The sequence below is a fragment of the Arachis hypogaea genome, chromosome 8, assembly GCF_003086295.3.
Source record: "Arachis hypogaea cultivar Tifrunner chromosome 8, arahy.Tifrunner.gnm2.J5K5, whole genome shotgun sequence".
Taxonomy (NCBI): Eukaryota; Viridiplantae; Streptophyta; class Magnoliopsida; order Fabales; family Fabaceae; genus Arachis; species Arachis hypogaea.
Window position 1 is genome coordinate 33550875 of NC_092043.1, and position 12717 is coordinate 33563591.

The following is a 12717-nucleotide window of genomic DNA, read 5'->3' on the forward strand; positions in this document are numbered from 1 at the left end:
TTACTAAAGAAAAACCCAACGAAAAAAAATTTTAATGAAGGAAAAAGAGTACAATATCCTTTGTCATGGGGACTGCCTCATTAAAAGTCTTGTCAAGAAAAATCTAATAGGTAGAAAAACTTGACAAAGGAAAAAAGAGTACAGTCTTCCCCTCTTGCCGAAATTATTTTATATATCGAAGTCGGCGCATCCCAATCTGATGTACCAATCTTTTAAAGGAGGATTTTGGAAGTGACTTTGTAAATAAATCTGCCAGATTATCGTTTGAGCAGATCTGTTGGATATTAATTATTCCTTGATTTTGAAGGTCATGAGTAAAGAAGAATTTGGAAGAAATATGCTTTGTTCTATCACTTTTGATGTATCCACCTTTAAGTTGAGCAATGCATGCTGTATTATCTTCAAACAGAACAATTGAAGCTATCTTATGCTCAATCAGTTCACATGATGACAGAATATATTGGATCAAACTCTTGAGCAAAAACACTCGCGACTAGTTTCATGTATCGCTAGTATTTTTGCAAGATTAGAGGATGTTGCTGCAATCGTCTGTTTTGTGGACCTCCATGATATAATTGTACCACCATATTTGAATAGGTATCCTATTTGAGATCTTTCTTTGTGTGGGTCAGACAAAGTATCTTTCATCTGCATAGCCAACTAGCTACGACTTGGATCCATATGGATAAAACAATCACAGATTTGGATCCTCTAAATTTTGAATTTTTACTTTAGAGGGTAAAGTGTGATCTTCTACCCTTGAATGGTTTCTCTCTCATATTTATTCTTGGCCCCACCTATAAAATAAATGGTGAGAAATCACACTTTACTCTCTAAAGTGAAATTTAAACTTTATAGGATCCAAATCCAACAATCACATATCAACCATTCCATGAAGATATCGAAAGATTTGTTTGATTCCATTCTAATGTCTTCTGGTTGGAGAGGAAATATACCTTGCTAGTAAATTCACAACAAATAATATATCAGGTCATGTATTATTAGCAAGATATCTTAGTGCCCCAATGATACTGAGATATGGTACTTCAGAACCAAGAATATCTTCATTTTCTTCTTTAAGACGAAATTGATCATTTTCCACATCCAAAGACCTTAGGATCATTGGGGTACTTAATGGATGCGACTTATCCATATAAAATCTCTTCAAGATCTTTTCTGTGTATATTGTTTGATGAATGAAGATCTTATTTTTTGTATGCTCGATCTGCAGATCTAGACAAAATTTAGTCTTTCCAAAATCTTTCATCTCAAACTCTTCTTTTAGAGTTTTTATAATTGTTGGAATCTATTCAGGAGTTTCAATGATATTTAAATCATCAACGTACATAGCAATTACAATGAATATAGATGCAAATTTTTTTATGAAAACACATGGACAGATATCATCATTCTTAAATTCGTTTTTGGCTAGATACTCAATAAGACGATTATACCACATTCGTCCAGATTTCTTTAGACCATATAAAAATCTTTCCAATTTGACTGAGTATAACCCCTGTGAATATTCATTGGATGGTTTAGATATTTTTAGTCCTTCAGGGACGTTCATATAGATATCACGATCTAATGATCTATATAAATAGGCTGTTATCACATCCATTATATGCATATATAGTTTATAGTATGCAGATAAACTGACCAAATAATGTAAAATTATTACATCTACTATAGGAGAATATGTTTCTTTATAATCTATAACGGACCTTTGTGAAAAATTTTGCGCCACAAGTCGAGCTTTGTAGCGTACAACTTCATTTTTCTCATTTCGTTTTCTCATAGATACCCATCTGTATCCAACAGGTTTTACATCTTCTGGTGTACGGACTATAGGTCCAAAGACTTTACGTTTTGCAAGTGAGTCTAACTCAGTTTTCATAACTTTTTCCCATTTTTGTCAACATTCTTTTGTCGACATTTTTCGACTATTCTTGGCTCAAGATCCTTACTTTTATGCATGATGTTTAATGTCACATTATATGCAAATATTTTATTCATAATTATTTTATTTCGATTATATTTTTCTCCTGTAAAGACATAATTTATTGAGGTTTCATTATTTTTACAATTTTTAGATTTCCAGGTACCTGAACGTCTTTTGTCATCAAATCTATATCAGAATTTTGGATGACTGTAGATGTCTTTATTATGTCTTTATTGTTTTCAACAGGAATAGTATTTACCTCCTTTCTTTTTCAAAGATTTTTATCTTTGGAACTGACATATCTACTACGTTTCTAACGTGAATTTGTTTCAGTGGACATTCGGTGACCATTAGAAGAGTGTTTTTTTATTGCTGTGTACATTGCCTCAAATCATGTACCTATTTATATATACATGGAGGACTTATTTTCAACCTTTATTTAATGTGATTTCTCTTAATAATATAAACATTTTATTATTAAAAAATTAAACTGTCCATGGACATCCATATCACAACAAAAATTATATTATGAGTCAAATTTGTGCATTATAATTTATTTTTAAAATTTAAAATGATAAATCTTTTAGTTTCATTTGCATAATTTATAGTCCACACTCTAGTTAAACACATTATTATCTAATATCACTGTAAATATTTGTAAAAAGTAATCATTCAGTTACGATTTTTTAATTTTAGAGTCTTATTTGAACATTGAATAAAATTGAAGAAACTTGCATATCAATTAACCAAAAATATTAAGACGTCTAAAACGCTTGATTCTCATGATCTACGATTCTATGTAAATGCAGATCACAATATTTTTGTGTCACTGTTAATGTTAAGTCATGCCCTTTTGATTGAAATGGAATATTCACTCTTATTATGCGTTCCTTGATATGATTAAGATAGGAAATAGATAAATAAAATATGAGATCCAGATTTATAACAGCTCAATAATGAAGAAAACTATACCATCTAAATATACCTGTTTATGATATATTGTGCTCAATTATTCAACAAACTAAAATAATGTGATAAGTGTATCTTCCATATCCATCTATGATAGAGCATTAGAGCTAAATGCTAATAATAATTAGGTTAGTTTTAGAAATTATGAAATTGTTTGAGACTAGGATAGTGAAAAAATAAATGTCGTAAAGCATCTAAATTCAAAATTCGAATCTGCTTCAACTCCCCGTATTCTGGTAGTCCCTTATCCAAAAAACTTCAACGGCACTCAACCACCGTTAGATCGAAAAGAATCAAACGGCCAGAAACGAATCCGGCACAGATCACCAAACTCCTCACACCCACCGATGCGGGGCACTATTTAATCCACCACGAGAATCGTGCTACTACCATCACATTTTCATAGCCATAAGTCCATAACAAATACTCTTCATTTCTCCAATTGAAATTTCAGTTACGATTAGTTTTCCCTTTTTTATTTTCTCTCTCTCTCGTTTCTTTTTCATTTTCTTGGTTTATTTTCTTTCTTTCCCTCTCAATTTTCCCTCACTTTATCGCGCTTTCTCTCTGTCCAAACACCTTCCCCTTCTCCGTTTCTCTGCGGCAGATGGAGATGCCAATGGAGGATTCGCGCTCCTGTGAAGTTCTCTCACTGCTCCTCGACGCCTTCCTCAGACACGCTCGATCTCCGCAATTACCTAACACTTCTTCTATACGTGCCAGGCAACGAATATCTGGTTTTACGACGCCGTTTTGAAAAGGTTCTTCCTCCTCTTCGATTTAGCTGTTTTACTCTCCTCGCTTTTTCAGTGTTCGTCTTTTGTTCTTCGCTGTTTAGCTCGAAATTCCTGGAATTAGGATAGTTGACTTGCGGCTTCTTGCCATGCGTTTCGAATTCTTGCTGTTAGTGTTGGTCAATGCTTGTGCGGGAGCTGAATTTTAGTCAAATTTCCTATCGATTGAAACTGTTGTCACTATGAAAAATCTTCTGTCTTGCTGTTGTGGAAATTGGAATCCCTAGGATTTGGAGCTGAGCTAGCAAGAGTTTTTGTCGAATCTTGATCTGGAAGAAGCGTTAGAAGCATGTGTTTTTTGTAATTTCGGAGCAATTCTCGTTGTATCTGAGTGTTTGTGGTGGTTCTTGAAGTCTGTGGTGTTGAATCTTTGGTTTAGTTGCTTTTGGAGGAAATTCGAAATGAGAGGGAAGAAAAAAGGGCTTTCGAAGGCTACTGTTGCTGAGCTGAAAGAACAATTGGCAAAGAAAATACTGAGAAATGTTAGAGCCCAAGGGCATCCCTACGTTGAGCTACGTAAGCTTGGAAAGAAGAACAACATTTTTTTCTGCATTCTGTGTCTTAAGACGTGTTTCACTGATGATGTTCTGTATCAACATTTGAGAGGCAATTTGCATACGCTGAGACTGTCTACTGCTAAGATCACTCTTCTGAAACCAAATCCCTGGCCTTTTAATGATGGTCTTGTTTTCTTTCATAATTCAAGTGAAACGGATAAAGACTTGGAAACAACAGATGCTAGTCGGATAAAGCTGTTGAAGCTTACAGACATTGACAGTGACAAGGATCTCTCTCTTGTGAAGATTGATGAACCCATTCAGTCAGATGTTCAACCAAGTTCAGCTGATGATACACTGGATGATGGTCATACTTTGGTGATTCGGAAGTTGCAAATTGGGGACGAAAATGTTGATATAAAGGTCAGGAATATAGGCTGGGGAAAGATTGCTGCCAGGTTCCTTGAGAAGGATCATCGGGTCAGCGGGGTTAGAAGAATATGGTGTGAATGGTTAGGACAAGAGAAGAATGTTGAACAAGATTATGGCAAGGTTACAAAGCATGATTTTGCTCTTGTTATTTTCTCCTATAATGGTGACTTGGGGCGGATTTTTGAAGAAGACAAGTCATCTCTGCCATCTGCTAGTATGTCAGAGTCAGAAAGTGAGAGAGATGGTGGCCGAAAGAGAAAGAAAATATCGTCATCTGCTAGTGTGTCAGACTCAGAAAGTGAGGGAGATGGAGGCCGAAAGAGAAAGAAAAGATCACATGATTCATCTACAGAAACCTCAAAGGATTCCACCACAAGATTGCCTATTGATCAAAATGACAAGCAGCTTCTTGCTCAAATAATTTCGAGCAAGGCTGCAAGAAAAGAATTGAGACGGCGAAAACGGATAGCAGCAGAGAAACTATGTAATGTATGTCATCAAAAAATGTTTCCTGGTAAAGATGTAGCAGCACTTCTGAATTTGGAGACTGGAAAACTAGCATGCAGTACTCGGAATAAGATTGGGGTAAGGACATTTTTTTTTATCTTGAGTCGGTTATTGGTTTTGGGTAATACAACTTGAAAAAGAATCTTGTGATATTGAATTTGAAATTATATTTCAAAACACGTGTTACATTTATCAGATTAAAACAATACTGACACCTGACATTTACTTGCAGTTATTTCATGTGTTTCATGCGTCCTGCATTATACACTGGATACTCATGTGTGAATCTATCATAATAAAAAATCGACTAGTACTTCCAACTAGACGAGTAGCAAAGAAGAAGGCTGTAGTTAGCGATAACCAAACTGTGAAAAGAGATGACCCTGAAAAACGAATTAAATGTGTATTCTGCCCAGAGTGCCAGGGTACTGGTATGGCTACCACTGATGTTGATGAGCATAGCCTTGAGCGTACACCCTTTACATTGGATGAGGTTTGATAATTACTTGGATAATCCTTGCTTTGTCTTTCAACTTTTATTAAACATGCTTTAGCCCAATTTTTTAAGAAAAAGAACAAATAAGTTGTTTCAGTATGAATATTTCCTTTTGTAAATATTTGATGTGTCTCAATAAGATTATTCGGAAATCTTCAGAAATTCAAGTTCCAAATGCTGACAGTTCATGGACGCCTGAATTGGATAAAAAATCCTGAAGTGGTGCAGAATTGCTCAATTGGTCTTGACTTCCCTCCATCGGAGGAGGTATTTCAGGTACCCAAATTTTTTTCATGCATTAGTTTCATATAAATTTGGGCAATGTTTCGTTTTTCATCTTATGGTAATGTATTGCGTTTGCTGTGCTTGTAGGAAAAAGTTGAATCCATAAAATTGCTGCCTTTTTATCGTGCTGATCTTGAGTGCGGTGACGGTGCTCAGAGTGGGGCATAGGATTTTTGCTTTACCCTGGAATTGATTCTCACATAACAATTAGATAATCTTTTTATATATTGCCGTCTGTTAATAATTGTAAGAACTATGAGTAATTGTGTAGCTTTTCAGGTTAAGGTAGGTTTGCCAGATTTGGATATATAAACCTCGTAGATTAAAGACCTGATTGAGCATTGGGATTGTACATTGATGACATACGTTTACAATGTAAGTAGTACATAATTCGAAAAGTAAATCACAGTGAATTCAGTGTTGCTACTCTAAATCAAACATATAATAGCTTAGTTGCGTATGAAATACGAATACTCTTATCGGAGAGTTGAACAAAACATAGGGAGAACGAGGTCTCATGAGTGAGGCAAACGAAAGAAATAGCCACTCAGTTGCAAGTTGCAACTCAACACAAAATAAATCAGCATATTTGCACCAAAGCAAACTAATTTAGAAACTTAAAAGATGGCTCAACCGTCTTAAGTATCTCGGGTAAATTGACTAATTAATTCTCTTATCTATGATTCTACCGTCATTTGTACGTCCAAATACCATCAATTTGCACCTTTGTGTATTGTGGATATACAAGTCAAATTAATAGTTTAATACAAATTTAGTTCAGAAGTGATTTTAGTGTTCTAAAAATACTCGTTAAAAAAGATTTTTTTTTTGTGTATTTAATCCATAAATAGTCTTTTGAATAATTTTTAATCTTTTATAGTTTTTTAATTAATATTTAAATCACTTGTTAAAAAAATCTTAATAAAAATAATTTAGCTGGCATAATTGTATTGACAATATATAGATAATTATAGTAGTATCAGTGTTTAAATTTCTAAAAATAGTTGTCTGATGAAGTCTAATTTTATGTGAATTATTGTATGCATTTTAGGAATTTTATGCAATTTTTCTATACTTTTTATGCTTAAGTGACTAGATTTGTAACTCTTGATTCTAAATGTGATTAGTGATAAATTTGTATGATTTTTTGCCATAAATTAAATAGGTTTAAATATTTAATCATCTATTTGGTATCTTGATATGTTTATTAGTGCTTCAGGTTAATTTAGATTTAAGGGGGAGCAGGATATATGACTAAAAAAGAAAAGAATCACAAAACAAGAAGTTCAGCATTTTTTGTCTCGCCCAAGTAAAAAAGTATCGCCCAAACGAAAAAATTTAGCTTAGGCAAAATTTTTCACTTAAGCGACAGTGCTGTCACATATATGAGTTAATGAACATGTGGACTCGCGATTTGGGCCTCAAAAAGGCCCCAAATATCAGACTTTTGAAGTATTTCAATGAAGAATACAAGGGAGAACACTAAATAGTCTTATGTTTAGTTTTAGGATGTTTTAGTTAAAATTCTAGAAACAGAAGCTCCAACTTCTCTCTAGAATTCTAGGATTTCTAGTTAATTTTCTCAAATTTTAGGTTTTAGTTTTGTTTACTTGTAGTTTTAAACTTATAATTTCTTATTTTGCTACTTTAGTTTCTTAGAGGTTCTTGTTACTTTCTCTATTTTGCTATTTTTAATTTATGAATCATTGTTGAATTCTAATTTTTCATTAATGCAATTTAATGTTTTATGTTTTATTCATACTTAATTGAGTTGTTATTATTGCTTTCTTGCATTAGTTAGTTGTAGTTTTTATTAATTTTAGTAATTTATGATATTTTTTTTATGCACACAAAGTGTTTTCAAAATGTTTAAATTAGTTATAGAGTATATTTTTCATTCTTGACTTGGATTGGGAACTTGCGTGATCTTGAGTTACTAATGTCCAAGTTGATTGATAATTTAAAAATTTTAATTAATCTTGTTTTCATTGACGCTAATCTTTTACACTAATTAAGTTTGCTCTTTGTAATTATCATGTTATGGTTAGTGACAAAGATGGTGATCCTTAACCCTCAACCCTTATCAAGATCTTTTTAGCATTTGAATTTGCTTTCATTTTCTAGTTAATTTTCTTAATTGCTTTTAGTCTAATTTTTCTTACTGTTTAGATATTTCATTGCACTTTAATTTTTTGTTATTTCAATTCTTGTTAATTGTGAACAAATTCTCTTTTTTTTTTCATAAGTAATAATTGAGTACTCTATTGTGATTTTTAGGGAGAATAATCCAAGATTAAACTCCTGGTTATTGATTTAAATTTGTGACATCTTTTACTAAACTTTGAAGAGCGTTGAATTTCAATATAGAGCTACAAGGAATCTTGAACTTTAAACTTGTGAATTTCTAAACCGGTGTTCAGCGCTCGTTCATCGTTATAAGAGTTAATACTCACAATGACCCCTGAATTTTGACCTCCGACTCAATTTAGTCCTTTAATTTCTAATTGACCCAAATTGTACCTTGAAATTTTAAGGCATGACTCAAATTGGCCTTCCGTCCATTTCCATCAGTGGAAAGATGACGTGGCATGATTAAATGACGTCGCGTTGCTGTTCACGCCTAAACGACGTTATTTTAGTTCTTTTGTTACACAAACTTGACCCCTTTCTTCTTCTTCCTAATTCGAACAGTAAACCTCCAACTCTCTCCATTTCATCTCAGTTCACGTTGTCGCGCCTCTCGTCAAATCTACTACATCTTGTGCTCACGAGTCGCGTCTTGCCTTTTTCTTCCATCTTGCCTCCTGCTCACTCTCTTACACAGTCACACACTCACACTCATAAATCTGTTGTTGCCCACCGCACAGTTGCTTCCATGCCACCGTCTTCTCTACATCTTGTCCTGATTCCTGTGCATCTCTGGTACTACATTATCGTCTCCGTCCGTAATTCGCTTTTATTATGTTGTCGTGTCTTTTTGTTTCTCTGTGACTGTGTGTCTCTCATCGTCATCGTCGTGTCCTCATCCGGTGGGACTCGCATTCCCGCTCGTGTTGTTGCTGCCTCCTCCTCACCAATCTTTGCATTACCATGCTTGGTCTCCCTCTTCTTCTTCCACGTTCTGCCTTCACATTAAATAAGTTTTTTAATTTTTTTTAGTTCCAGTTATTAGATTATAATATATTGATTTGTTGCTATTTTTATATGATTATGATGAATTGAGATGTTGCTTTTATATTATTACGGTAAATTGAGCTTAATTCTTTTGTTTGATTTTTTTAATTTTATTGTCAGACAACCAAAAATAATATTAAAGACAAAAAGGAAGAATAGTCAATTGAAGTATTTTTAAATATTAGAGACAAAATTAAATCAAAATAAATGTTAAAAATATTTTTAAAAATAATAAAAATGTTAAAAATAAAAGATATATTTTATCCAAAAATTAAAAATGATATATCTTTAGAATTTAATTTTCACATTTTGTTGATGAAAAGATAATTTAGGATTTTACACGAATATAATTGTACATCAATAAAAATATTTAACTTTTAAATACACTGTTTAAAAACTCATTTAAAAGCACAAATCATCAGTCAGTGTTCGTTGGGCATTCGTATACTCGCCCTACTTGTGACTTGTGAGGAAGGAGAGAAACGCAGAGTTGAGAGTTGAGAGCGAAAGTGACGATGTTGTTTCGATCAAGTTTCAAACTTTTCAATACCTCCCGTGTTTCTGCCTATCAATTATACTCAACAGAAGCACTGCTTTCTTCTTCTTCTTCTTTCTCAGAACTCCATCGTCAAATAATTGGGGATAATGGGGACCCCACAATCCCACTGACTCCCGTTCTCAACCAATGGCTTCAACATGGCGGATCCCTCACTCACAAGCAAATCCAACATCTCATCTCAACCCTCTCTTATTCACGTCGCTACACGCACGCCCTTCAGGTTTTGCACTTCAAGCTCCAACCTTTATTTTTCTTTTAGGATATAGTAAAGCTTATTCAATGGTACTCCTTTAATCTAACACACTGAATGCAGCTGGTTTCTGATTCGGATTCATGTTCGTTTTTGGTGGCTGACAATATAAATTATAGTCGGATCATTGTTTTGTTTCATTTATTTAGGCAAAGTTTGTGCAAGTTGAAAATGGTGTTCTGTTCTATGTTACTTTGATGTTAGTTTGTTTAGTTAGTTTATGTATACGATAAGATACTATGGTGGCGTTTGCTTCATTAATCTTATCACTTCTAAAGGGATAAGGATAAGGATAAGTTTTAGTTATAGTTGTTATTGATATTTTTGTATTGCCTAATCATTGATTGGATTATAATTTCAACCGGGTAAGTCAATTGAATCGTGATAATTGATAGGGAGGTTTACTAGTTGGTTCAATTTTTAAAACGATGTTTATAGTATTGTTGTGCTTGAATTATGGCACCTAATATCGGGAGTTGATGAAACATTGCTTTTGTTAGATATCAGAATGGATGAGTGAGTCAAGTAAATATAACTTGACCCCAGGAGACGTTGCTAAACATCTCAACTTGATATCGAAGGTTCGTGGCCTTGAACAAACCGAGAGCTTCTACAGAGGCATTCCTGATGCCCTAATTGGATTCAAGGTAAATGCTGCCCTCTTGAAATGCTATGCAGAGCATAAATCTTTGGAGAAAGCGGAGGCTATCATGAAGAAAATTAAGAAGGTTTGTCCCGTTAACTCCCCCACGTGTTACAATATGATGTTGAAACTCTATGCGCAGTTAGGAAAATATGACAAATTGGATAGTCTAATGCGAGAAATGATGGAAAAGGACATATGCAACGGTGCTACCTATACTATTCGGTTGAATGCATATGTTGCTGCTGCAGACATAGAAGGGATGGAGAAGTTACTAATGAGGATGGAAGTTGATCCTCTTGCAACTGTTGATTGGTATACTTACACTACTGCAGCAAATGGTTATCTGAAAGGTGGCAATGTCGAGAAGGCCTTGTCAGCACTGAAGAAATCAGAACGGTTAGCTGTAGGCAGGAGCAAGAGGCTTGCCTATGAATGTATTCAAACTATATATGCCACTAGTGGTAATAAGGATGAGGTTTATCGAATTTGGGATAAGTGCAAAGCCTTGAATGGATTTCAGAACAAAGATTACCTCTGTATGTTAAGCTCTTTGGTGAAGCTAGCTGACATTGATGGAGCTGAGAAGATCTTGGAAGAATGGGAATCCAATTACAAAGTTTTCGACACCAGAATTCCACATCTTATGATCCGCGCTTATTGTAACTATGGTATGTTGGATAAGGCTGAGGCTTATATCAAGAGGCTTTTGGATAGTGGCAAGCAATTGCATGCGTCTACATGGGATAATTTGGCAGATCACTATTGCACAGATAATGATATGGAGAAAGCAGTTCAAGCAATGAAGAATGTGCTCTCTGCAAAAAGACCAAGATGGAGGCCTAATCCCTTAGTTTTGGCTGCATCTTTAGAGTACCTGAAGGAAAAAGGAGATTTGGAATCAGTGTTTCAGATTCTCAAGTTTTATACTGAAGGTGGTTATCTCTCTGTTGCAACCTATGATAAACTAGTAAGTTATGTTCGTGGTGAAATCCCTGATGCAAAAGCCATTGATCTGATTAGAGTGGAAAATCGATTAGATGAAGACACTGAACATCTTGATGAGGATACAAATGATGTTTGAAGGTAAAGTTTAGTTAGCAGAACTAAATTACATCTCTCAAAATGTGGCCTAGAAAGAGTAGATTATGTAGTCATAGCTGACGGATTAGTGATTAATTTTTGTCCACCTTTGTTTAATATAATAGAGATTGAAGTTGAAGCTTTCATCATGATTTGCCATTAAATCAGCGATCTATTTTTTTCACTTCAACTTTTAAACAATGTTTAGGAAACGCATTGTTTTATTTCACACTCCATGATTTTAAGCGTCTATAGATATTTTTATAATTATTATTTGTTTTTATCGTAGATTATTTGAAGTATAAAAAGTAAGTTAATTTAAATGTACTACAACTAATTAACTGGATTACTATATCACTCTTCAATTGTGCAATTAAGAAATTCTTTCTATTGCTGGTTTTGGACAGCATCCCATGGGTGGTTTGATGCATTACAGTTGCTACCACCAGGGTTTTCAGGTAATGGAGTGTCTCTCAAGTTACAAAACCATAGATATATAGAAACTTGTTTCGTTATGAAGAAAAAATAGGGACAGTTTTTCTGTTAAAAAAAAAGAAAATATGTTTGTCTCTGTCTCTATCTCTTGTCTCTGTTAAATACAAAATTCAAACGTAATCTTGGTCGATTCTTAACTCATCATCATCACTACATCAAACCAAAGCATTCAACTCGTAAGAAGCTACTGCAAATATTTCCGGTAAATCCTCTTATCCAAGGTACTGCCGTCAATTGCAAGTCCAAATACCCCAATTGACACGTGTTGATATACAACTCAAATTAATAGTTTAGTAAAAATTTAGGTAAGTGTTTTTAGTGTTCTAAAGATCTACTCGTTAAGAAGATAATGAAATTTTTTCTTATAATTTTTCTTTTATAATATTTTTAATTAATATTTAAATGACTTTTTAGCAAAAATCTTAATAAAAAACATTTAGCTAGCATAATGTATTGACAAAATGTAGATAGTTATAGTAGTATGACTGTACTACAAACTAACAGTAGTCGTCATACTCTCACTATACTGCAGTAATTAACAATAATGTTACATATTTAAATTTTTTTTGCCAACTAAGACTAATTAAATTA

At 33.8% G+C, this 12717-nt stretch overlaps 2 protein-coding genes across 2 annotated transcripts; both read left to right on the plus strand.

The window, feature by feature from the left end:
- The first annotated feature begins 3278 nt into the window (after window positions 1-3278).
- Window positions 3279-6355, plus strand: LOC112707113 (uncharacterized). Its single transcript, XM_025758696.2, has 4 exons — window positions 3279-5219; window positions 5374-5634; window positions 5797-5913; window positions 6010-6355. The coding sequence occupies exons 1-4, from the start codon at window positions 4107-4109 to the stop codon at window positions 6088-6090; spliced, it is 1572 nt and encodes a 523-aa protein (XP_025614481.1). The 5' UTR covers window positions 3279-4106; the 3' UTR covers window positions 6091-6355.
- A 3149-nt stretch (window positions 6356-9504) lies between these two features.
- On the plus strand, window positions 9505-11777 carry LOC112707114 (pentatricopeptide repeat-containing protein At2g20710, mitochondrial). Its single transcript, XM_025758697.3, has 2 exons — window positions 9505-9875; window positions 10406-11777. The coding sequence occupies exons 1-2, from the start codon at window positions 9612-9614 to the stop codon at window positions 11630-11632; spliced, it is 1491 nt and encodes a 496-aa protein (XP_025614482.1). The 5' UTR covers window positions 9505-9611; the 3' UTR covers window positions 11633-11777.
- Window positions 11778-12717: the final 940 nt, after the last annotated feature.

Excerpts from the sequence above, each read along its gene's own strand:
- LOC112707113 (XM_025758696.2), top strand. The coding sequence starts at position 4,107 with ATGAGAGGGAAGAAAAAAGGGCTTTCGAAGGCTACTGTTGCTGAGCTG. Across the intron at positions 5,635-5,796 it reads CACCCTTTACATTGGATGAG|AAATTCAAGTTCCAAATGCT; the intron begins GTTTGATAATTA and ends GGAAATCTTCAG. Across the intron at positions 5,914-6,009 it reads CATCGGAGGAGGTATTTCAG|GAAAAAGTTGAATCCATAAA; the intron begins GTACCCAAATTT and ends CTGTGCTTGTAG.
- LOC112707114 (XM_025758697.3), top strand. The coding sequence starts at position 9,612 with ATGTTGTTTCGATCAAGTTTCAAACTTTTCAATACCTCCCGTGTTTCT. Across the intron at positions 9,876-10,405 it reads GCTACACGCACGCCCTTCAG|ATATCAGAATGGATGAGTGA; the intron begins GTTTTGCACTTC and ends TGCTTTTGTTAG.